General features: G+C 39.7%; 1 protein-coding gene and 2 long non-coding RNA genes across 4 annotated transcripts; 2 read left to right on the top strand and 1 right to left on the bottom strand.

The window, feature by feature from the left end:
- The first annotated feature begins 138 nt into the window (after positions 1–138).
- Positions 139–2,181, top strand: LOC115177775 (uncharacterized). Its single transcript, XR_003872492.1, has 2 exons — positions 139–503; positions 887–2,181. It is a non-coding gene; the product is annotated as an uncharacterized LOC115177775 (long non-coding RNA).
- Positions 2,182–2,566: 385 nt separating this feature from the next.
- LOC115177743 (zinc finger protein 883-like) lies at positions 2,567–20,818 on the bottom strand. 2 transcript variants are annotated; one of them, XM_029738700.1, is made up of 4 exons: positions 20,170–20,818; positions 5,979–6,144; positions 3,848–4,514; positions 2,567–3,511 (listed from the first exon to the last, which is right to left on the bottom strand). In XM_029738700.1, the coding sequence occupies exons 1-4, from the start codon at positions 20,176–20,178 to the stop codon at positions 2,836–2,838; spliced, it is 1,518 nt and encodes a 505-aa protein (XP_029594560.1). In that variant the 5' UTR covers positions 20,179–20,818; the 3' UTR covers positions 2,567–2,835. The 2 variants fall into 2 exon arrangements, with proteins under 2 accessions (XP_029594560.1, XP_029594559.1); XM_029738699.1 differs by having other exon boundaries at positions 2,567–4,514.
- A 2,600-nt stretch (positions 20,819–23,418) lies between these two features.
- LOC115177780 (uncharacterized) lies at positions 23,419–26,717 on the top strand. Its single transcript, XR_003872497.1, has 3 exons — positions 23,419–23,450; positions 25,773–25,832; positions 25,999–26,717. It is a non-coding gene; the product is annotated as an uncharacterized LOC115177780 (long non-coding RNA).
- Positions 26,718–27,070: the final 353 nt, after the last annotated feature.

Below are 27,070 nucleotides of genomic sequence, written 5' to 3'. Positions count from 1 at the left end.
TCCAAACAGCGGCGTTTTGTTCGTGTGTTCAAGACACTATCCGAAGGGGTAAATAAGGGTGACGAGCATGGCGCATTTCGTGACAAAAAAATTCGAAATAGTCTAGTTGATAGGTAATCGACTAGCCGGACTGTTCCCCGGACTCCGCGTGTAGGGATTTGTACAATGCACGAACACGGCTATTGAACTAGACATTGGTGTCTGTCTTTATTACTTTATCCAATATATCATACTGAAACATTTGACGCCTTTGAAAGAAATGTATCTCCATTGACAGTTAATTCATGGCGTTATTTTATGGTGGTAGGAAGACACTTGGTGAGAGGTATCAGTAGCTTCATGAGGCTTAATTCTGGCATGAATCACCCCCCATAGGTTCCGGTCTTTCGCTGCTGCTATCGTGGCAGCTGCCGTACACTACCAGCAAAGAGCTATTTATGCAAGTCTTTGCAACAGGTGCATCAAACCTAATTCTCAAAGAATTATCCGGTCGAAAAAAAGAGGTAAGTATTTTTTCTAAACTAAGCTATAGCCAAATATACTGCCTTTATAACCAACCCCCTTTTGTCTATTTATATATACAATGAAATAGTTATTTCAAAATAACAGTAAACATAATCCTTTATAGCTACAATATAGCAAACGTTAGCGAACTAATGACAAGCTCATCTCTGCTGCCTGGATGCTTTCACGTTTTTCTCGTCTGGATTTCTTGCTATTAGCTAGCACATGAACAAGCAGTAGCCTATTGCAGTAGTCAGACTACACGATTTACCACAATTGTATTTTTACACTGCACAAATATTTGTGAACAGTCAGCCCTCGAATGATAGCTAACTGATGTTCGTTTATTGTAACATTGACACTGTATTTGTGCGGACTACAGGTTTGGAGGCCACTCTACAGATGAACCCTCTATCCTGACACCTCTGGAGCAGTGCTGCAGGTATAACATGCAGCACTACAGATGGGGCAAAACAATGAAATGGAGAAAATACAGAAACACAGTGCAAACGCTTATCAAAGAAGCAAAGACAAAGGAATTGTGGGACTACATTAACAAAGGACTGGGACAAAAGAAAACATCAGGAGGGAGAAAACAGGTCGAGGGAATTGAAGACAAGGATGTGGCTTTTGTTTTTAATGTATTCTTTGCTGAAGCATGGACAAGCACCACACCTCTTGCCATCTTCCCTCTCCCCATGCCTACAAGGCAGGTTGAGCTGTGCAGCATTAACCAGATAAAGCAAGCTCTGACCAGACTGAACCCACTGAAGCATGTGGGCCTGTTGGCATTCCAGCCTGGCTACTAAAAGAGCATGCAGAAGATCAAGCACCTGTCATTACACACATTGTTAACACCTCCTACTGGCCTGGACTGTTCCTGCTGCCTGGAAGATTGCCAATGTGTGTTCCTTACCTAAAGTGTCAAAACCATGTACAACGAGAGAGAGAGATGGGCCTCCAGTCAAACTTCATGCCTTGGAAAATCCAGGAGAGCTTAATAAAAAAAGAAACTAATGCCAACAGTTTTATCTGAGTGCACAAATCAGTATGCCTACCTACCAAAGTCCAGTGCTACTACAGCCCTTGTGAAAGCCACACAGTATACTATATTAAACGCTATAGTAGACCCTATTGTATACTACATTAAACCATATATTATATTAAACTCTATAGTATACCCTATTTTTAATAATAAAAAGTAACAATAAAATAGAAAGACTTCTTTCTTCTGTGCTGCTGACAACACAGCTTTTAAAGACAATTGCCTTGATGATTACAATTGTTATTACCTTTCAAATGCAAGTGCATTATGGAACTTTGAGTCCCAGGCAGTCTCATCTTGTGTTCAGGTCTTCTGGTGTTCAGAGTGCATCCAAAATTAGGGGGGGTTGAATTTCACATCATCATACTGGACATCCTCATCTTCTTTCAGGGGTTGAGGAGGTTGGACAGTGGAGTACAGAGGCACTTCCTGGTTAATGGAGCAAGAGAAATGGGCATTAGCGTGGTCAACGTCACCATGTTTGTCTGTGCCGCGGTTTGGGCCATGGCCATGCCTGAGACGTTGTCATAAACTGGACTGAGACTCCCTGGAGAGGAGAAAGGACAGACAATATAAGCATACCTTGGGACTATTCCATTGGTTCCACTGTGAAAGGCAAGATTAATTGAGCACTGATGAAAAGATCTGAAAGAAAACAAATACATTTTGACATCAACTCACCTGTCCATTCCCTGCTGTGCTCCTTGTCAGATTGAGGCTTTCTTCATGTTTTTTACACAAATGAATGAATCCGTCATTGAATAACAATCAAAATGATAAAGTGAAAGATAAGTCTTACAAAATGCTCACCTGAACCATATGAAGCCAGAGAGACAGAAGATGAGAACCACAACTACAATTCCTATAGCTGCATTCTTCTGTATGTCCCATCAGCTGCACTAAAACCTGGTAAAGGGTTTTACAATAAAAATGTGCAGATCTTTTTGGAGAACTTATTCTACAAGAGGCCTCTGGTTGATATAAAAAACAACATTTAAATGAAGTGAGAAGCAGATGTGGTTGAGCAGATAATGGATTTAATTTATTGATCTACTAAATACATGAATACACACCTAGTATTGTTGAAACATTATTCTATTATTACTTAAAGGATAATAGGAGGTAATGAAATAAGATACAGAACTCCTACTCCAAGACGCTTGATACATATGAATCTAGAGCTGCATATTATGCGACACTGGTTACCATGGTAATCAGACTTAGTAAACTGTTAGAGAATGGAAGATGGATAACTCTTTACAATATGTTTTCTATTGAAAATGTATTTAGGAATCTGGAACCGGTGCCAGAGAGGGAGATAAAAGATGACACGTTTGTGCTTTCTGGTGTTTTTTCAGTGATACTGAATGAGCAAAGCACTTTCCACATAGACAGGAAAAAGGTTTCTCTCCAGTGTGTGTGAGCTGGTGTGTAGTCAGGTGTCCTGATTGATTGAAACTCTTCCCACACTGATCACAGCCATAAGGTTTCTCTCCTGTATGTATGCGTTGGTGTTTAATCAGGTGATCTGATGTCCTGAAACTCTTCTCACACTGATCACAGCTATAAGGCTTCTCTCCTGTGTGTATGCGCTGGTGTGTAGTCAGGTGTACTGATTGATTGAAGCTCTTCCCACACTGATCACAGCTATAAGGCTTCTCTCCTGTGTGTATGCGCTGGTGTGCTGTTAGGTCTCCGGATTGACTGAAGCTCTTCCCACACAGATCACAGCTATAAGGCTTCTCTCCTGTGTGTATGCGTTGGTGTATAGTCAGGTGTCCTGAGTGATTGAAGCTCTTCCCACACTGATCACAGCTATAAGGCTTCTCTCCTGTGTGTAAGCGTTGGTGTTCACTCAGGGTACCTGAATGATTGAAGCTCTTCCCACACTGATCACAGCTATAAGGCTTCTCTCCTGTGTGTATGCGTTGGTGTCTAGTCAGGACTCCTGAGTGATTGAAGCTCTTCTCACACAGGTTACAGCTATAAGGCTTCTCTCCTGTGTGTATGCGTTGGTGTATAATCAGTTGTCCTAATTGATTGAAACTCTTCCCACACTGATCACAGTTATATGGCTTCTCTCCTGTGTGTATACGTTGGTGTGTAGTCAGGTTCCCTGAACGATTGAAGCTCTTTTCACACTGATCACAGCTATAAGGCTTCTCCCCTGTGTGTATGCGCTGGTGTGCAGTTAGGTCTCCTGATTGATTGAAGCTCTTCCCACACTGATCACAACTATAAGGCTTCTCTCCTGTGTGTATGCGTTGGTGTCTAGTCAGGTGTCCTAATTGATTAAAACTCTTCCCACACTGATCACAGCTATAAGGTTTCTCTCCTGTGTGTATGCGTTGGTGTATAGTCAGGTCTCCTGAGTGATTAAAGCTCTTCCCACACTGATCACAGCTATAAGATTTCTCTCCTGTGTGTATGCGCTGGTGTACAGTCAGGGTGTAATCTCGAGAAAAACTCTTCCCACACTGATCACAGCTATAAGGCTTCTCTCCTGTGTGTATGCGTTGGTGTCTAGTCAGGGCTCCTGATTGATTGAAGCTCTTCCCACACTGATCACAGCTATAAGGCTTCTCTCCTGTGTGTTTGTGTGTAGTCTGGGCTCCTGATTGTTTGAAGCATTTCTCACAATCAAAGTAGGGGTAAGGCCTCTCCCCTGTATGAATTCTCTGATGAGATTTTAAAGTTTTAGATGCAGCGAAACTCTTCCCACACTGAGAGCAGTGGAATGGTTTCTCTCCGGTGTGAATTTGCTCATGAATAGTCAAGTCTTGTTTAGCAAAATATTTCCCACAGTCAGAGCAGCAGTGAAGTTTCTTCCCTATACCTCTATGCTGGTGTTTCTTGAGGTGTTCTGATCTGGAGAGACTCTTCTCTTTCTTGTCAGCATCATGTTGTTGAGGCTCCCCAGATGATAAGCCCTTCCCACTAAGAAAACAATGATTAGGGATGTCCCCTGTGAAACAAAGACATTGAATAGTTAGATTTTGAAAATATGGGTCCGTAAACCAATGTGTCCTTCCATGAAATTAAGGCCTTTTGCTTCCCTTTCATATTTTTCCAGTAGAAATTGTGCACCAGTATTACATTTTAAATCTGTTATTAAATAATATGAATAAAGACTTGATAAAGTGACAATATTCTGAATTTTAAATTTCTGAAGTCCCTTCAACCCTGTGTCACTTCTAGAAAGAATTTAACCCAACTAATAAAATAATTTCTCCAAGTTTAACCATCATTGAGTAAAGTTACAAGTGCAGAATAAAACAATTATTGTGAATCGTCAATTAGTATAAGAGTTTGATTTAAACGTTGACATGCTTTGAAATAACAATTTCCCTAATAAACATTTTTACATGGACACATCTGAAATCAGGCTACCTGAAAATTGACAATCAAAATAAACGTTCTACCACAGCGACTATGTTAACTTTTTGAAGCAGTATAAAGTTTGTATGGGAAAACTATTTCTAAGCTGCATACTTTCAGTTTTTCCTGAACTCACTGCATTCGGTCAAAAGAAGTTAGCTGGCGCTGCTTGTGTTAGCACATGCACAGATTAAATACACCTCTATAAATCTGATTAAAGTGTTTACATGTCCTAATCATTCTAAAGATTGCTCAGAAAACCACGTGATTTTAAAGGCGTATCCTTACTTCGGTTATGACCTTATACCAATTACGATAAGCAGAGTAAGGTGTTTACATGACTAATGCCATACTCAGCCTACTGCCATAACTAGTTTAATGTCAAATTATGAGTGTGCATGTAAAGCCCTAGTTATTTGGTGACTTTGACAGTCATTTCTGAATATTATTTATTTCATTTAATTAGTGATTCATTTACATCTGTCCCTCATTTTAAGGTCAACCCATGTTTTAATATGGTGAAACTGTTCCCAAATTTTTTTAGGCAAAATAAACATTGAACATCAAATGGTAAAATTATAGAGTAAAAGCAGGTTTGCTGGTTCTAGTCTTTTTATCAATTCTCTGGTGGTTTTTGTAAACTGAACAAGTGAACCATTTTACCCAGAAATTGGTATGGTAGAATATATATTTTTTGTGAAGCTAGCATTCAATGTTAAACCCCTGTCCTAAGCAAATTTGTGGCTGATTTAAAGGACTATTTTACCAATGTAAACTAGTGGTTTTGTTCTTTTCAGTAATCCCCTGTTACTTTATTTAGCACATTGGCACTTACAGTATGTATTTTCATATAACCTCTTGAGATGGGAAAACATGTTTTTATGAAGTTGAACATGTGCTCTTCATGAAAGAATGTTAAAATTAGGTGAAATCAAACGTTTTTTGGGGGGACCAAGATACACTTCTCAAAATTAGGTGGAACTACCAGATATTTAATCAATATATAATTAATCAATTGTTACATAAGCAGACTGTAGTCTAATCCACACACCATGGTTCTTACTTAATGAAATCATATCTCCATGTTCCTCTTCTCGTCTCTCAGTTCCACTCTGCCCTGGTGTTTTCCTACAGTCGACCAGAACCAGCAGTAAAGTACGGAGAGGCGGTGGACCTGGGGACTCCTGGAGGGTGGAGGGGGACGGACTAGCTTTGTCCTGTTGGCCACAAGAAGTTTACAGTTGATCATTAAACCAAATATTGCATTAATTCAGTTTAAACCTCTGATTTGGGTGCATCCCTCGAATATCTCCTTTTACCTGAAATGTTCAATCGTTCACTACAACCCACTAATCTAAGAGCATTGGGTTGGTGGGCATGGGCTAGTTTCCACCATATTTCTTATACCAGTCATTTCCTATCAAACAGCGCGGAAGAGGAGAAGCAAGAGGGATAACTGGGCCCAAAATCTGGCTTTGGCTTATTTGATCGTATATACATTTTCGTTACGAGTTGGTTGTTAGGAGTGTATTGGTAAAAGTAGGACACGTGACATCCCGGCAACTTTGAGGAAATAAAACACTTTGTATGGAAGTAGTACCTGGTCGTCACTAGTTACCACAAACAAAGCCCATTTATACAACTGGTATTTTTTTCATTTTAACCTTAACCTTAAACATTAACTTTATGCATAACCCTAAATAAAATACGTTATAGACGTTTGACTTTGGCTGTGGTAACTAGTGAAAACACGCATATCTGCCCTCTCATTGGCTATAATGGTCCCACCTGATCCTGCTTCTTCCTGATTGCCTTCCAGCCGCGTTTCAAACTCGACAGCCCTCGGCCCTAAACCCTCAGCCCTTGAATGACGTTTTACATCCGAGTGTACCTTAAATGTCCCTTGCCCAAGCGATGGAGACTGATGGTAGGCGAGGCAACGTCCTTGGTGGAAATCTTGAAGTTTAACTTAAAAACAACCAACCTAAAGCTATTAATGTAACGTTACCTAGTAAGCACTCCTGTCAAGGTAGCTAGCTACAGTTACCCATAGTTTGGTCATTTATTCCAATACATTTCAGAATTGCACTCATCACTACGAAACTAAGCCAATTTTCCAAAGCTAAAATCTATTATATATATATATATATATTATATATATATATATAAATACAAATATTGTATTTTTTTAGCAAGCTCGCTTCATATTTTCTGAGATGCCTTAAGTGCGGGTTGTTGATTCAATTTGACACTTCGCGGCCACCAGAGTTTGACATGTGACATGTACAATTTGCAATGAATTGTGGGTCATATCAACCCCGCAAGTGACCAAAGTTGTTCACTCGCTCCTTCAAGCTAAATCGAGGGTTAACGTTAGGGAATTGTACCTCCCTTAAGATGACAATCAAACTGCATCCGGTTTCGACGTGGATACCCCGCGAGGGAAAAACAACATATTTGGACTGCAGCCATTTATTTTATTTGTTTAGAACGGCCACTTGAACGTCTGATCAAATAATGGCTAATGTGTAAGAAATCAGTGAAGGAATGTGAACATGTGCACACTTAGGGAGGAAGGAGAGAATTAGGTCATAGTCACATATTCCTAAACATGATTGTATGAACTGCCTTCATTTTGCTGGACCCCAGGAAGAGTAGCTTCTGCCTTGGCAGCTAATGGGGATCCATAATAAATACAAAATATATAGTTGAAAGCTACTTAAAAAAACAACAACTTTAACTCAGTTAAGTACAAATTCTTATTTACTATGACGGCCTAGGAACAGTGGGTTAACTGCCTTGTTCAGGAACAGAACGACAGATGTTTACCTTGTCAGCTCGTGGATTCGGTTACTGACCCAACGCTCTAACCACTAGGCTACCTGCCGCCCCAAACGAAACACAGCAATGTGGAGGTTCAAAGATGATGAAAACTAGGCCTAGACATTTTATAAAACATAGCAGACCTATACTGTTAAAACCAGACTTACCTGATCCATTGTGGAAGCTACTGTTTCTTTGTATGATATGAAATGTTTTCAGCTACAACAGTACAGTTAAACTGCTTTGATGTTATCTTGTTCTCCTTTAAGGTTTTATGGCAGACTACACCTATTGGCGTAGTGCCGCCACCTACTGTACGGCGAGTGAATGAAAAATAAAAATGTCCATCCAAATGATTTCTATCGTAGGTAAAGAATTCATACAGAACTTCTCTCCATAATAGTGTCAAATCTTCATGAATTTGTTCCATTATAAATCTACTGATGTCTTGCCACAGATTATTTACATGAATACCATTAAAATAAGACAACACTGTTTCTGGGTGGTCATTACAAAAGGTACAATTTGAATCTATCTCCTTTTTTTACTTCTTCATATAGTGGTTGGCAGGGTAATATGAATGAGTAATTTTATAATACACTTCCTTAATTGTGTTAGTAAGTAGGTATGTGTGAGACAACAGATATTATCAATAAAACGATTCCAATAAGGCATGACACAAGGTATATAGATAGATACAAAATCCTGTTGATACAAGGCAAGTATCGCTCTGTTGTTGAATGGACCAAAACAATAACAAATCTTTACTACTACTTTACTAGTCAACAGCGGTAATCGAAGGTAGGTTCTGAGGGTCTTAACATGTTCCTGAATAAGACACCAACACCTGAGGGAATGGCGACTAAAACAATTGTAAACTCTTTAGGTGTTATAGGGATCTTGTAAAGTGATAAGAATGATTCATAATGAACTAAAATACCCTCTGCATTTACAAGTTGTCTCACCAATAGGATATTATTTCTGAACCAATATTCTAAAAACAAAGATTTATTGTTATACAATATTTTCTGATTATTCCAGATATAATATACGTGTGGAGAGAAATTATGCTTCTAAATGAAGGACCATGACTAGAAAACCTGCCAATGATTAGCGGAGCTTCACTGGAACGTTGTCAATAGCAAATCAACATGAAGTTAAGGCCACCAAAAGTAGACGAGGCATGATGAGGAATAAAGTTCCACATAGAAGTAGGTCTTCTTATGAAGTGTTTTATCAAATTGATCTATAAAGTATTATTTAAGGTAGGAATGTCCAGAAAATTCAGCCCACCCTACTCATAAGTGTCCATTACAACAGTTTGTTAATGTGACGGGTACAGTTTCTCCACAGAAAGTTGAAAAGCATCTGGTCTGTTGAAAGGGTTTTTACATGGAACCCTAAAGAGTTCTACCTGGAACCAAAGAGGTTCTACCTGTAACCGAAAAGGGTTCTTCAAAGGGATCTCCTATGGGGACAGCTGACGAACCCTTTAAGTTTCTAGATAGCACCTTTTTTTCCGAAGTGTAGTGTTGTTACGCCCACTCCTCTACAACCTTCCAATAAATGATGTCATGGAGCATCACCATTTTGATTTGATTTTTTAGTCATTTAGCAGACGCTCTTATCCAGAGCGACTAACAGTAGTGAATGCATACATTTCATACTTTTTTCCCCCTGTGCTGGTCCCCCGTGGGAACCGAAGCCACAACCCTGGCGTTGCAAACACCATGCTCTACCAACTGAGCTACAGGGAAGGCCGATGGCGATGATGATTTGTGAGACGTCATTGCATCAACAATCCCCAATTGTGACTTAATGACATTTGGAGTTCCTGACATCATTTGTTTGGCTTCTAACTGTTAGAGAGGATGGCTGCATCTGAAATGTCACCTGACAGTATATAGGGAATTGGATGCCATTTCAGACACAGACTATGTGTAGGTCTATTCTAGTCTGGTGGATGAATGGTGTAATAGATTGCTCCTGAGTGGCGTAGCGGTCTAAGGCACTGCACCTCAGTGCAAGAGTCGTCACTGTAGTCCCTGGTTTGAATCCAGGCTGCATCACATCTGGCTGAGTCCCATAGGGTGTCATACAATTAGCCCAGGTTTTGCCAGGGTAGGCCGCCATTGTACATAATAATTTGTTTTTAACTGACTTGCCCAGTTAAATAAAGGTTAAAAAATATATATTTAAAAAAGAAATGAACATGGTAATCTGCCTAGATACAATTATCACTTACTTGAATTGTTGTTACCCTTTTTATGAGCTTATAATATAAACACCTACATGAAAGTTACTGTCAGCACGGTGTAACAGCCATTTACAGCATTCTTTGTTCATTTTTCTTCCTCTTCCCCAGTCCATTTAAACTGTACTTATTTAGTTCCCATGAGCTTCACCCGAGTACCCCCTAGTGGCTGGAAAACAACTGTATTAAGCCTCTTACAGTTAATCCTGTGACCTCTGAACTTTTATAGAACGTGCTGCCTCAAACATGCCGGTGTTGTACACCATTTTTTTAATTAGTAAAATAAAACCTAAAATACTACAAATGGACTCAAAAGAACAAAAGTGTGGATTGTAAATGGAGTAGCCATGCACCTGTCACGAAGAACATACAGAACTATCGCAGAGGATATCAGCCAAGAGAACAGTAGCGATGGAAAAATGGTTACTATGCAAGGCAGACAAGTGGACGAGTACAAAGAATTGCGGGAGGATTTTGAAAGATATCTTGAGCTTTTGGAGCTATGGATGTTTGCAAATGACGTTAAAGACGACAAGAATGTCAGTGTGTTTCTTTCTGTGATCGGTGCAGAGACATATGGACTATAAAGAGACTGATCACACCTGATACACCAAGTACTTTGCAGTATGAGGAACTGAAGCTAGTGTTGCTAGCTCACTACATTCAAAACCTGTGGTGATTGCGGAGGGATTTCATTTGAAAAAACGTAACCAGAAGGAAGGAGAGTATGTGTCTGATTATGCGATGGCTTTGAGATAGCTGTCAGCTAATTGTGTTTTGGTCCATATCTAGGAAAGGCATTGAGAGATCAGTTTGTAAGTGGACTGTGCTCTGAAGCTTTACAGCACAAGATGCTAGCAGAGAAGGATCTAACATTCAGAAAGGCATGTGAGATGGCATTGTCAATGGAGTTAGCTTCCATGAACACCAGGGATATTTCAGAGTAAGCAAAAGAGGCTCAAACAGTAAATGCAGTGAATAAAAATGCTAAAACATTTCCCAGGAGAGGAAAAGGACAGTTCAAGGGCAGAAATGACAATGAAAAAAAAAAACAGTATAAAAAAAATGACACAAGGCAAGAGAATTCTGATCAGCAACCATGCTACAGGTGCAGAGGAAAACATTCTGCTCGTGGTTGCAGATTCAAAAATGAGAAATGCATGTCTGTTCTAAAGTTGGACACATTGCCTCTGCATGTAGGAACCGCAGAGCAGGACAGACAAAGTATGTTGTTGCTGCTGAGAGCAATGGCAAGAGTAAGGAGGATGATTCAGAGTTTTTTGGGGTGTATACAGTTTACACTTCTTCCAATGGGACAAGGGCATTACAATAAATGTCACATTGGATGGAAAGGATTTGGACATGCAGTTAGACACAGAGGCCGCTGTCTCTCTGGTCTCGGAACTGTGTTACCATGATGCTCTGACTCACCTGCCGTTAAAGAAAACGCAGTGAGAAAATTCATTTGCTAGGTGAGATGATTCCTTTGCAGAGTGAGACGATTCCATTGCTGGGTGAGACAATTATTTTGCTGGGTGAGACAATTCCTTTGTTGGGTGAGATCATTCCTTTACTGGGTGAGACCATTCCTTTACTGGGTGAGACCATTCCTTTACTGGGTGAGAACATTCCTTTGCTGGGTGAGAACATTCCTTTGCTGGGAGAGAATATTCCTTTGCTGGGTGAGAATATTCCTTTTCCTGGTGAGAACATTCCTTTGTGAGGTGAGAACATTCCTTTGCGAGGTGAGAACATTCCTTTGCGAGGTGAGAACATTCCTTTACGAGGTGATAATCGATGGTGAACCAAAGTGGTTGGAAGTTTTTCACATAACTTCAATGACATCAACGAACTTCATCGAAAACCTGCGCAGGCTCTTTGCAGCCTATGGATTGTGCAAAGAAATTGTCTCTGGTAATGGACCCCAGCTGGTCTCTTCTGATTTCAAACAATTCCTACAAAACAACGGAATCAAGCAGACCCTTCCTGCTTACCATCCTGCCTCGAATGGTGCAGCAGAAAGGTCAGTCCAGATAGTAAAGCGAGCTCTGATAAAAAAAAAAAAATGTTTGAGGACAACAGACAATCTACTGTCTTTCTCAAGCATCGCTGAGCCAATGTTCCGCAGTACCCCCCACAGAGTCACATGTCGGACCCCTGCTGAGCTCTTCCTGAAGCGCCAGATCCGAGCACGCTTCAACCTACTCCGACCTGACTTAGCTAAAACAGTGGAAGAAAAACATGTCAAGCAAAATAAACACCATGACCATGGTGGACTACACCTTTGAGTTTTCCAGGAGGAAGAACAAGTTCGATAGGGAAAGAGAAATGGATTTAGGCGACAGTAATCTGGAGACTGGGACCTGTGACTTACCTCATTCAGGACGGAAAGAGAAAACGTTTAAATCTCTGTGTAGATTTATTGTTAGGCCTCATTAAATATAGCTGATTATATTGTGTTATTTAATACATGGAGCGTACTAAGTGAAATCAAGCCCAGCATATTTTTGTTTAAAAAGGGATGGTTTAACCGAAAATCCTTTTCATGTTAAATGATATTGATTTTACTAAACATTTTACTAAAAATCAAAACAATTACAATGTTAATTGCATGCCCGATTCGGACTTGAGATATGTTGACGTAACATGGACTTAAGTCAATAAAACATGGACATTAGGCAATATTTTGGGACTTAAGTCGATGTTAAGTCCTCAAGTCTGAATAGGGTCCGAAGTGTGGGTGTATAGTCTTGTACATTAATGAAGTTACAGAAATTATTTCCCAGTTTGTTGTGCCATGACCCCTGACACTTTACAACATTATGGGCAACAGTTTCCTCTCACTAAAACACACACAAAGAGCTACAAAAAAACTGCACAATGATGAGTTTGGTATATTACCTTGTTCCCTTTCAGATATACAAAGCAACGTTTTTAGCCACAGCTCAGTCTCAAGCCATGAGCCCACGACCCATGTAAAAATTGTCCAAGCCCTATAGTATACTATATTAAACCCTATAGTAGACCCTATAGTATACTATATTAAACCCTATAGTAGACCCTATAGTATACTATAGTAAACCCTATAGTAGACCCTATAGTATACTGTATTAAACTCTATAGTAGACCCTATAGTACACTATATTAAACCCTATAGTCGAGCATAGTAGACCCTATAGTATACTTTATTAAACCCTATAGTAGAGCCTATAGTGTGTTATTACCTTAAAAATGTAAGTGCAGTATGCCTGTCCATAATGCAACTTTGATTGAATCATCTTGTGTTCAGGTCTTCTGGTGTTCAGAGTGCATCCAAAATGGCAACTATTCCCTACATAGTGCACTAGAGGGAACAAGGTACCATTTGGAACGTATCACAGAACAATGAGACAGATATTTCACCGGATGTAGAAATGTGAAGCATCCGCTTGCCGTTTCCAAATATGGTAGTGAGAGGAAGCCCATCCTGAATTCAGGTCTTGTTGTGTTCAGGTCTGTTGATTGTGGTCTTTTTGGTTCCGGGTTTGTTGACTGTTCTATATAGCACAGAGGGGTCCTCCCAAGCTTCTTGTGCCGGAGGTCTGTTATTTCTTTCTTTTTATTTAACCTTTATTTAACTAGACAAGTCACTTAAGAACAAATTCTTATTTACAATGACGGCCTACCCCGGACGACGTTGGTGCAATTGTGTGCCGCTCTATGGGACTCCCAATGACGGCCGGATGTGATACAGCCTGGATGAAAGGAGATGCAACATGTCATCATTAATCTTCACTTCTGGGGTCTCATTTTAAGTAATCATGTAGATGTTAATACATTTAAACCAACCAACTGCTGGTCTGCATAACATAGAAGTGTTGTATGCATTCCTAACTGTCAGCACAAGTACCATGTAAATTAAAGATTCTCTGAGACGTAATGGCTTGACTTGCTCACCGGATGGCAGCACTGGGGCGGTTGAATTTCACAACATCATACTGGACATCCTCATCCTCTTTCTTGGGTTGGTGCAGTTGGACAGTGGAGTACAGAGGCACTTCCTGGTTATTAAGAGAGGTGGACAGTGAACATCACCCTGCTCATCTGTGCTGCAGTAGGGGCCATGGCCATGCCTGAGATGTAGTCATACACTGGACTTAGTCTCCCTGGAGGAGAAAAGACAGACAATATAAGCATTGGGACTATTCCATTGGTTCCATTGTGCCAGGCAAGATTAATCGAGCACTGTTAAAAGATCTGAAAGAAAACAAATACTTTTCCACCTCAACTCACCTGTCCATTTCCTGCTATATCCCTTGTCAGATTTGGAGGCTTTCTTCATGTTTTTTACACAAATTAATGAATCAGTCATTGAATAACAATAACGTCAATAACAATCAAAATGATAAAGTGGAAGATAAGTCTTAGAAAGATGGTCACCTGAACCACATGAAGACAGAGGGTGAGAATCCCAACTACAATTCCTATAGCTGCATTGTTCTGTATGTCCCATCAGCTGCACTAAAACCTGGTAAAGGGTTTTACAATAAATATGTCTAGATCTTTTTGGAGAAAACTTATTCTAGAAGAGGCCTCTGGTCCGTATAAAAAACAACACTTAAATGAAGTGAGAAGCAGATGTGGTTGAGCAGATAATGGATTTAATATACTGATCTACTGTGTCATGAAGTTGGCCTGTGGGTAAGGTTTATGACCCCCCATAAATACCTTTCTCCCTTCCCTCTCTCTCTGACTCTACTGAAGGACTGCTGAATAGCCTGTGTTAAATATAGAGAGTCTGGGAACATAAACAAATGGGGAAAGGAACCATATTTTGGTAATAAAACCAGTTGGAAATATGCTTTGGAACGTAATGAGTATGGATGTCAGTTCGGTTGTCATCTGAGACATTATGACTGATGACAGGACGACATAAACTGTACCTGGGAAAGTATACACCCTCTAGTTATCAGAGTCACATGGAATTGTTATGCAATTGAAATGTTTGATATTGAAATTGTTTGTTAGGAGATTAAATGTAATTTTAGCTTCCAAATGAGAGAATTGGGTTTTCATAAGGAAAGTGCCCTGCTTGATCAGTGGCCCACCCCTGTGAAGAGACAGGGGTTATAAACGATGAAACACATCCTTCCCCCTCTCCACTATATAAGGCCTTGGTGAAAAGATAACCACATGTTCCAGTTCATGAGGTCTGCAGCCTCTACGTTAGAAGGACACACGTCAAGTACAGAACTAAGCCAACCTCGCCGTGAGCTTTGGTGGCGAATGGTATGAACTTTGAGCTTATTCACTACAGAAGTGATACTTCCTAGCCGTTGAGTTAGCAGCGGCCGCTGTAGACGTGGGCTAGGAAAGGACGGACGACGGACCCAGTCTAACAAACAGACGAAGATACCACCACGTATCCAATTTACCACCAGAGACATTCTTCCGAGGACAGGAAGATCTGTTGGCCAACCCGACCAGCATCTACGACCAATATACCGAAGCGCAGCTCAGAGTAAATATTTATTGCATTTTCTTTTTCCAAATGGGCGGTAATTTAGAATGCATAAGATAATGTATTTACGATAGCATAGCTGCTGTTTCTTTGTTCCTAAGTCTTCCCGCTCTTTCATTCAAGCCCAACCCCCTTTCCTTTGTGTAACCAGCCATCATACAGGTTCCGTCCACCAGGGACGTTTTCTGTATGACATCATTTGTATTCTGTGTGATTAGTTTAGGTATTTAGTAAATAAATAATTAAACCCAATTTTGTATTGCTGATTCAACTTGTTAACCAGGGTTCGTGAAGATAGCCAAGAATTTAAACTTTCATTATGAGACTGAAAATAAGATAAGGGTTAATATTGACTGCTATCGATGTAAAATATTACTAAGTATTTTAAGAGTTTATTCGGAAGATAACGGCTCTATAAACGTTCTTCTGTGGTGCCCCGACTTTCTAGTTAATTACATTTACATGATTAGCTTAATCAGGTAATATTAATTACAGAGAAAGAATTTTATAGGTTAGCATGTCATATCACTTAATCCGGCATAGCCAAAGACACGACAACTGCATACATGAATACACACCTAGTATTGTTGAAACATTATTACACAATGGATAATAAGAATTATTTAAATAAGATACAGCTCTGAACACCCCCACCCACATCAACATCCCCCTCTACACACAAATGGCTTAATGATGACATTAAGCCATTTAGATCAAAATGAGAATACATGGACAGAGGACCTGATCCTAGATTAGCCCTCCTATTCCAACACACCTGATACAGATGGATCCAGAGTTGCATATTATGCTATACAGGTTACCATGGTTATCAGACTTAGTAAACTGATAGAGAATGGGAGTTGGATGACTCTTTACAAGATGTTTTCTATTGAAACATAATTTAGGGATCTGGAACCAGTGCCAGAGAGGAGGGAGATGAAGGATGACATGTTTGTGCATTTTGGTGATTTTTCAGTGATGCTGAATGAGCAAAGCTCTTTCCACATAGACAGGAGTAAGGCTTCTCTCCTGTGTGTATTCGCTGGTGTGTTGTCAGGTTGAAATCTAGAGCAAAACTCTTTCCACACTGATCACAGCTATAAGATTTCTCTCCTGTGTGTATTCGCTGGTGTCTAGTCAGGTGTACTGATTGATTGAAGCTCTTCCCACACTGAACACAGCTATAAGGCTTCTCTCCTGTGTGTATGCGTTGGTGTGTAGTCAGGTCTCCTGACTGATTGAAGCTCCTCCCACACTGATCACAGCTATAAGGCTTCTCTCCTGTGTGTATGCGTTTGTGTCTAGTCAGGTCTCCTGAATGACTGAAGCTCTTCCCACACTGAACACAGCTATAAGGCTTCTCTCCTGTGTGTATGCGTTGGTGTGCAGTCAAGGTGGAATCTCGAGCGAAACTATTCCCACACTGATCACAGCTATACGGCTTCTCTCCTGTGTGTATGCGTTGGTGTGTAGTCAGGGCTCCTAATTGATTGAAGGATTTCCCACAATCAAAGCAGGGGTAAGGGCTCTCCCCAGTATGAATTCTCTGATGAGATTTTAAGGTTTTAGATGCAGAAAAACCCTTCCCACACTGAGAGCAGTGGTACGGTTTCACACCGGTGTGAATCCGCTGGTGAAATATAAATTCCTTCTGTTTAGCAAAACTATTCCCACAGTCAGAACAGCAGTGGTGAGGTTTCTTCCCTATACCTCTCTGCTGGTGTTTCTTGAGGTGTTCTGATCTGGAGAGACTCTTCTCTTTCTTGTCAGCATCATGACGTTGTTGAGGCTCCCCAGATGATAAGCCCCTCCCACTAAGAGTGCAACGATTAGGGATGTCCCCTGTGAAACAAAGACATTGAGTACTTAGGTTTTGCGAATATGGGTCCATAAACAGATTGGTCATTCCATGAAATGAATGCCTTTTGCGACCCGTTGATATGTTTCCAGTAGAAATTGTGCACCAATATTCAATTTTAAATATCTGTTATATTAAAATAGTGCCCTTTAATACTGAACACATGGAGAATTCGACTAATCAGATTTTTATTATGACTAAAGACTTTCTAAAGTGACAAGTTTCTGCATTTTGACAAGTCCCTCCATCAACCCTGTGTAACTTTTATAAAGATTTTAACCCACCTAATGCAATCATTTCTCAAAGTTTTACCATCATTGAGTAAAGTTACAAGCGCAGAATAACACGATTATTGTGAACAGTCAAATAGTATAAGGAGTTTGATGTAAATGTTGACATGCTTTGAAATAACAATTTCCCTAATAAACCTGTTTATATGGACACATCTGAAATCAGGCTACCTGATGGGACTTTGCTGAAAATGGCCAATCGAAATAAACTTTCTACCACAGCGACCATGTTATTTTTTTTAAGCATATTTAATTCTGAGTTATGACAAATTTAGTTTTTTGTGTGAAAACTATGTCTAAGATGCGTACTTTGTTTTTCCTGAACTCACTGCACTCGAGCAAAAGATGTTAGCGTGCGCTGCTTGTGTTAGCACATGCACAGATTAAATACACCTCTATAACTCTGATTAAAGTGTTTACATGTCCTAATCATTCTAAAGATTGTTCAGAAAACCACGTGATTTTAAAGGCGTATCCTTACTTCGGTTATGACCTTATACCAATTAAGATAAGCAGAGTAAGGTGTTTACATGACTAATGCCATACTCAGTCTACTGCCATAATCAGTTTAATAGGAAATGATTAGTGTGCATGTAAAGCCCTAGTTATTTGGTTACTTTGACAGTCATTTCTAAACATGATTTATTTCATGTAATTACTGATTCATTTACGTCTGTCCCTCATTTTAAGGTCAACCCTGTTACATGACCTGAACACTTGTTTTAATATGGTGAAACTGTTTCTACATGTTTTGTAGCAAAATGCTTTTTTATGAAGTTGAACATGTGCTCTTTATGACAGAATGTTAAAATTAGTTGAAATAAAAAAACCTTTTCACAATTGGGTGGAACGACCAGATATTTTAATCAATATATAATTAATCAATTCACTGTTACAGAAGCAGACTGTAGTCTAATCTACACACCATGGTTCTTACTTAATGAAAACAAATCTCCATCTTCCTTATCTTCTCCTCCTCCTCTCTCAGTTCCACTCTGCCCAGGTGTTTTCCTGCAGTCAACCAGACCCAGCAGTAAAGCAGTACCGGGAGACGTTTGACCTGGGGACTCCGGGAGGGTAGAGGGGAACGGGTTAGCTTTGTCCTGTTGGCGGCAAGAAATATAAAACATCAATAAACCAAATGTTGTAGTCATTTAGTCTGAACCGCTGATTGATTTGGGTGAATCCTTAGAATAGCTCCTTTTTCCTCAAATGTCCAATCGTTCACTACTTCCCACTAATCTAATAGCATTGGGTTGGTGGAGGATGGGTTAGTCAGTTTCCACCATATTTATCATACCAGTCATTTCCTTTCAAACAGCGAGGAAGAGGCAAAGAGAGAGGGATAACTGGGCCCAAAATCTGGCTTCTGCCTTATTTGATCAAATTAAAATTTCTTAACGATTAGTTTGTTAGGAGTGTATTGATAAAAGTAGAACACTTTATACGGGAGTAGTGCCTGGTCGTCACTAGTAACCGCAAACAAAGTCAAACCACGCCCATTTCTACCATTGTCCTTATTAACAACACTTCTAACTTTATGCCTAATAATGGTCCCATCTGATCTTATTGTGAATTTTCCAGTACCTATGTGGTAATGATTTATTTCAGAAGGAGCCAGCAAAACTAGTGCACTCTATATGTGCTCTGGGTCATTAGACACCATTAGACATGCACCTGTCTGGGGGTTTGACACGACTGGTTATTCCTGTAACTGTGTTATGGCCAACTATGTACTGTTGCTATGGTTACACCTCTTGGGTATTTTCCAGAACAGGGGTGTCCCTTTCAGATGATTTAGCAGGATGACATGTATGGTTATTCCTGTAGAGTGCCGAGGTCTGTTACTATGGTCCTACATGCACGAACCTGGCTTAAGGTGAGTGAAGGTCTATTTTTGTCTATTTCTGTGGCTCTACGGGTTCCATGCCCTAATATGAAGGCAATATCATAACGGTGGCTAAATGCCAGAGGGGATGAGCCATTAAGAGGAGTTACTGTGAGTGTGACCTGAGGAGGACAAATGTATAAAACGTGTGTGCCAAGACTGGAAGGCAGTTGAATTCATGAACCAGCTCGGCTTTTATTATGAAGTAATAAAACGTCTATTTCAACTCACATGCTCCGGTATTTGTGAAATATGATTGACCAAATATTTCCACGACAATCTTGCCTCTCTTCCGATTGCCTTCCGTTTTTGAAGAAATGTATATTCTTTGTTAGAGCAGTCACTTGAGTATTTGGTCAAATAATGGATAATGTGTTCGAAATCCGTGAAGGACTATGAACACTTTGTGAAGAAGGAGAGATAATTAGGTCATAGACACAGATTCCTAAACATGATATAGTAGTAGGCTACGTTGTTGAAAAAAAATCCAAACAAGTTTTACCGTTATGTTTTTTTTTTGTCCAGCCGTTTAAAACCAACACAGGAATGTGGAGGATCAAAGATGATGAAAACTAGGCCTAGACATTTTATACAACACAGCGGGCATTTACTGTTAAAACCAGACTTACCCGATCCATTGTGGAAGCTATTGCTTCTTTGTAGGATATGAAATGTTGTAGCCTACAGTACAGTCAGACTACTTTGTTGTAGTGTTCAGATAACGACTAGGGAGTTGCGGAGAGAAAATTCGATTCTCAAGGCTGCAACTGATGCGCCCCTAGACCAGAGCAATCAAACATCTATTTAAATATCGTAATTAAGTTAGCAAAAATAAACGTCTCAAGTAGCCTACAATTACTTCAGAAAGTTCCTGGATAACATTTTGCATGATCTATAAAAGTCGAGTAATGTCAAGAAAATGTTCAACAACACCCCCTTTCACTAATAATACTGTTGTCTACTATCGTCTATTTTTACCTGGCAGCCACTTAGAACACATGCGCAAAGAGGGAGTATCTCAACAGGCCGATCTCTAGTGAGGGAGTGTCTTGAATGACTTGTTCTGGTCTTTCGCTGGTGATATGATGGCAGCTGCTGTACACTACCAGCACAGAAAGGACAAAGAGCTATGTATGCAAGTCACTGCAACAGGTGCATCAAACCTAATTCACAAGTAATTCTCTAGTCAAAAATAAACGTACGTCCAGTGGTGGAAAAAGTACCCAAGTGTCATACTTAAGTAAAAGTGAAGATACCATAATAGAAAATTAAGTGTCACCCAATAAAATTCTACTTGACTCAAAGTCTAAAAGTATTTGGTTTTAAATATACTTAAGTATCAAAAGTAAACGTAATTGCTCAAATATACTTAAGAATTTAAAGTAAAAGTATGAATAATTAAAATGTCCTTAAACTAAGCAAACCAGACGGCAAAATGTTCTTGTTTTTTAAATTTACAGATAGGCAGGGGCACACTCCAACACTCAGACATCATTTACAAAAAAAACATTTGTGTTTAGTGAGTCCGCAAGATCAGAGGCAGGGGATGTCCAGGGATGTTCTCTTGATAACTGTGTGAATTAAACCATTTTCAGTCCTGCTATGCATTCAAAATGTAACAAGTACTTTTGGGTGTCAGGGAAAATGTATGGAGTAAAAAGAACATACTTTTCTTTAGGAATGTAGTGAAGTAAAAGTAAAAGTAGTCAAATATATACATAGTAAAGTACAGATACCCCCCAAAAACTATTTAAGTAGTACTTTAAAGTATTTTTACTTAAGTATTTTACAACGCTGCGTAAGTCTTTCTTCTAAACTAAACTACAGCCACATGTACTGTATTTATAACTAACTCACTTCTGTCTATGTATATAGCTTGTATACAATAAAATAAAGATGTTATTTCAAAATAACAATAAACATAATGCTTTATAGCTACAATAAAGCTAATGTTAACTAGCTAATGACAAGCTCATCTCTGCTGCCTGAATGCTTTTACGTTTCTCTCGTCTGTTTTTCTTTTTTGCTGTTAGCCAACACATGGACAAGCAGTAGCCTACTGCAGTAGTCAGACTACACAAATTACCAACATTTTATTTTTACACTGCACAAATGATTGAGAACAGTGAGCACTCGAATGCTAGCTAACTAACGAGCCGTGTGCTGACTACAGGTTTAACTAACGTTAGCTGATTGTAACATTGACACTGTCTGTGCAGGGGCGGAAATCCCGGGGGGGACGGGGGGGACACGACCACCCCATCCTGGGGAAAATATGATTTGTCCCCCCCAATATATCACTGAAACATAACTATGTAATTTAAATAATATGAATAATACGCAATGAAAGCAATTGTGCTGATTATAGACACTTAATAGCGTGTTTTTAAGTTTCAAAAGATTGCGACCCCCCACCCTTTGCCTCACAATGGTTTGATCCACTGCCAGTTCCTTAGTTGGCAAGGTAACAGAGGGGTCGTATCTACTGTCTGAAAGGCACTCAATGAACGTAACTGACGTGAGGTTAATCCAGTCAATCGCGCACACACACTAGCTGAATATGCAGAGCTAGCGCGCAAATATTAACTATTAAGCTAGCTAGTACCTATTCCATTTATGTGGCCTCGTCAAAGATGGAATCTTTGCTATCGTCAATTTATTCCAAGATCAGCATGCAGATGATGTAAATTAGTGCTTCAAAGTTCCTGTGATAAGGTTAGGGAACTTTTATTTATTTATTTTATTTCACCTTTATTTAACCCGGGTAGCAAAGATTATAGCAAACACCACTGAAACGGAATTGGTGCTCGCTAGCTTTGCAAATTCAGCTATTGTTGGAAGCCAGCCAATATGAAACAAACTATTAAAATTACAAAAGGTTGCAGCATATGTTGTGTAAATGGTGAACTCATACAGCTGTCAACTCTTGTCATTTTAATCCGTTTCACATTTGCTAGCTACCTTTTAGATCGAAGCCCAAATAGAATGATAAAAGATAAGATGATAGAAGCCCATCTCTTACTGTAAATAACCTACACACTGTGTGTGTGTGTAGCCAGCCAGCCAGCCAGGTAGAAAAATGGCAGAAAAATAAAAGACGGACATCAGAGTATTTTTCAGTACACCAAAACACAAAGTAAGAACCCTAGTAGCCTAATATCTCAAAGACTAGTTGATAAAATGTTCATAAGAAAGAAATAAAATTCTAATGGAAATGTTTCACAATGATGTCATTAGGCAGAGCAGGCAACAGATGGCACACAGACAGCAGAGTTGGGGACAGATATGCAGGGACAGACTGGCAGAGACAGGGAGTCTCAGGTAAGTTTGTTGAGTCTTTGGCAACATTATGAAAGGTTCTCAATTTTTTTGACTTGTAAAATAGGAACATAATTGGAAAATGCCATGGATACCCCCACTCTCAACTTAAACTGGTGACTGAACTAAGATTTGTTAAAGGCAATGGTATTGCTGTTGTGATTAGTTGTGTAGTTTTGGGTACTGGTAGTTAGGAGTACGGCAAACACCTTATCTTGTTATGGATAGGGGGCAGTATTTTCACGGCCGGATAAAAAACGTACCCGATTTAATCTGATTTTTACTCCTGCCCAGAAACTAGAATATGCATATAATTATTAGTTTTGGATAGAAAACACTCCAAAGTTTCTAAAACTGTTTGAATGGTATCTGTGAGTATAACAGAACTCATTTGGCAGGCCAAAACCTGAGAAGATTCCAAACACGAAGCGCCTTCTCTGACCATTTTTTGGCCTTCTTGATCATCTCTATCCAAAACAGGGGATCTCTGATGTAACGTGACATTTTCTAATGCTCCCATAGGCTCTCAGAAGGCGCCAGAACGTTGAATGATGACTTTGCAGGCCATGGCTGAAAAACAGTAGCGCATTTGGTAAGTGGTCGATCTGAGAACAATGAGACTGGAGCGCGCATGCACGAGACGACTCCATGTTTTCTTTTTCAGTCTTTGAACGAAAACAACGACTCCCGGTCGGAATATTATCGCTTTTTTACGAGAAAAATCGCAGAAAAATGTATTATAAACAGCGTTTGACATGCTTCGAAGTACAGTAATGGAATATTTTGAATTTTTTGGTCACGAAACGCGCCGGGCGTGTCACCCTTCGTTACCCTTCGGATAGTGTCTTGAACGCACAACAAAACGGAGCTATTTGGATATAACTATGGATTATTTGGAACCAAACCAACATTTGTTATTGAAGTAGAAGTCCTGGGAGTGCATTCTGACGAAGAACAGCAAAGGTAATCCAATTTTTCTTATAGTAAATCTGAGTTTGGTGAGTACCAAACTTGGTGGGTGTCAAAATAGCTAGCCCGTGATGGCGAGCTATCTACTCAGAATATTGCAAAATGTGCTTTCACCGAAAAGCTATTTTAAAATCGGACACCGCGATTGCATAAAGGAGTTCTGTATCTATAATTCTTAAAATAATTGTTATGTTTTTTGTGAACGTTTATCGTGAGGAAATTAGGAAATTCACTGGAAGTGTTCGGTGGGAATGCTAGTTCTGAACGTCACATGCTAATGTAAAAAGCTGGTTTTTGATATAAATATGAACTTGATTGAACAAAACATGCATGTATTGTATAACATAATGTCCTAGGAGTGTCATCTGATGAAGATCATCAAAGGTTAGTGCTGCATTTAGCTGTGGTTTTGTTTTTTGTGACATATATGCTAGCTTGAAAAATGGATGTCTGATTATTTCTGGCTGGGTACTCTGCTGACATAATCTAATGTTTGCTTTCGCTGTAAAGCCTTTTTGAAAGCGGACAGTGTGGTTAGATAAAGGAGAGTCTTGTCTTTAAAATGGTGTAAAATAGTCATATGTTTGTGTAATACCCTTGTTTGAACCAGGTATTGAGTTTATTTGTTATAATTAATTGGTTATATATTTAAAAGATAATTGAATTGCTCCTAACCTGTAATGTTGTTAATGCATTATGCTTTTGAAGAAATATTTATTTAATGTATAAGTGAATAGTTTGTTTTACTTTGAATTGTAAGTTTTGACCAATAAGGTCAAAACTTACAATAAGTTGTGGCCAATGGGAGTTGACCTGGTTAACGGGAGGCCTGGGAAAAAAAGAGAGGAAAAAAGACGTTGATGAAAAGGATGGACGTTTTTACCTTAGGACGGTTGGTAAAGAAATTATAAAAGAAGACGACAGAACTAGAACAAAACCCATACCTACTAGGATATGAAGGGAAATACATGTTTTATTTTATAAAAGAGTTGTTATAATTTTGTTAAAACTCAGTAAAGACTGAAGCTACCGTCTCGTCGTGGAGGTATTTGTCCGCATTGAGGTTAGCCTAGCATCGTGTGACACTGGGAGATAATTGCTTGGGAAGCTTAACGAGTTCGTGTTCCCATGGGATATCGGTTACGGCTAAGGAGTACTGTCTGCATGGGTAGCTGTGCTTGCCTTGGACTTTGTGAGGAAACCTGCATGGAACTGCCATACTTCGCTGAGGGAATATCTACCAAGCAGTGAGTAACCACAATGTGAGGTGCTTCAGGATATTTTTGGGTGTCATCATTTTTTGAGCTCCAACGCGCGCCAACGGTTTATTTAAGCGAACTTCAAATAATTTAGACTCATTGGGGTTTATTATTTTCTATTTCTTTTGTTATGTCTGAAAATGTATTTGTGTTTGAAAATGTTTTAATACACATATGGAACGTTATGTATATTGAGTTGGTGGAGTCATTGATTGTCTCAATTTAATTTAATGCATGGGATGGTCTATCCTGATTCAATAACAGAAACCTATAATCATTTAATCTGAAGTTAATACCCTATTGTCATAACCCTAGATAGTTTACAATAGGAATTCTTATTGGAGATGTCCTTCTCACCTAACATCCCATGCTGCTGAGATACTCTGCATAAGTTAATATTGTGAGAGTCATATTCGAGCCTGGTGAGTTTTTTGATTTTCGAGTTTGTAATTCGCGCCACGTCTATCATTGGAAATTGGAGCAGGTGTTCCGCTAGCAGAACGTCTAGATGTAAGAGGTTATTTCTTTGGTTCCTCAATATACATATACCATATTACAATGTAGGCTATGTGTTACAGCACTACTTGGTGTCCCCCTCAGGAATTGCTCTTGAGAAAATTTCATGTAATTGTCCCCTCCAAAGTTGATATCAGATTTTCGCCCCTGTGTCTGTGTGCGGACTACAGGTTTGGAGGCCACTTTATAAATGAACCCACTATCCTGACACCTTTGGAGCAGTGCTGCAGGTAAAACATGGGTGCATGATTAAGCTTTAAGGCCCAATAAGTTGTTATCATGAATATATATGTACTCAGCTAGAGGAGAGAACATGATAAATCAAAAATATAATTTATTCCTCTTCTTTCTCAACTTTCACTTTCATTCTCTCTTGCTCTCATTCTCCCTCTCTAGGATCCGTTGTTCCACCCTCCTGCGTCTGTCTGCGTCTCCTCTCCCTGCCCCAGTACAGTCTCTGACGTCACGAGGGACTCTCTTTTCCATGATCCTCTATTCTCCATGGCCCCTCTCCGCCCTGGACTGTTGCCTAGCGACCATGTTCAGAACCTTAAGCCGATGCCATGGAGGAGGCAAGGATGATGTCACTCATTATAAGACCTTGGTATCACCTGTGACACATGCAGGGTACAAAAGGATTCCAAAAGAGTTCTTTGGCTGTTCCCATAGGAGAACCCCTTTGGGTTCCATGTAGAACCCTCTGGAACCAAAATGGGTTCTAAGTGGAACCAAAGAGGTTCTACCTGGAACCCAAAAGGTTTATTCAAAGTGTTCTCTTATGGAGAAAGCTGAAGAACCCTTTAAGGGCCTAGATAGCACCTTTTTGTCTAAGCGTGTAGTGTTGCCCACTCGACAACATGCCCACTCGACAACCATCAAAATAAATTGTCACGGTGCATCACCATGGCGAAGATGATGATTTCTGTCAGTGTGACGTCATTGACTTGGCAATCCTCAAGACTGACATAATGACATTATATCGGGAATAGGATGCCATTTCAGACAGACTGTTTGTAGGTCTATTCTAGTCTGGTGTATGGATGTGATGTTTAAATCACTGTGTACATTTATTGTTAGGCCTCAGCAAATAAAGCTGATTATATTGTGTTATTTAATACATGGAGCGCACTTAGTGAAATCAAGCCTTGCATATACTTTTGTTTAAAAAGGGACTCCTCTATCTCCACAATGAAATAGGGTGCAGGCCAGGCAGCAGGCTGTTAGCCAGCCTGCCAGCTTAGTGGAGTCTGCCACTAGCACAGTCAGTGTAGTCAGCTCAGCTTTCCCCATTGAGACTGTGTCTGTGCCTCGATCTAGGTTGGGCAAAATTAAAAATGGCGGTGTTCGCTTCAGTAATCTTACTAGTATAAAGACCTCCTCCATTCCTGCCATTATTGAAAGAGATTGTGATACTCCACATCTCAAAATTGGGTTACTTAATGTTAGATCCCTCACTTCCAAGGCAGTT

The sequence above is a fragment of the Salmo trutta genome, chromosome 38 (assembly GCF_901001165.1).
Source record: "Salmo trutta chromosome 38, fSalTru1.1, whole genome shotgun sequence".
NCBI lineage: Eukaryota > Metazoa > Chordata > Actinopteri > Salmoniformes > Salmonidae > Salmo > Salmo trutta.
The sequence above is the reverse complement of the archived record's forward strand: the minus strand, read 5'-3'. Positions and strand labels throughout refer to the sequence as shown.

Coding starts and splice junctions, on each gene's coding strand:
- LOC115177743 (XM_029738699.1), bottom strand. Junction 4,515..5,978: donor TTCATTAAGTAAGAACCATG/GTGTGTGGATTA, acceptor TTTGTTTCACAG/GGGACATCCCTAATCATTGT.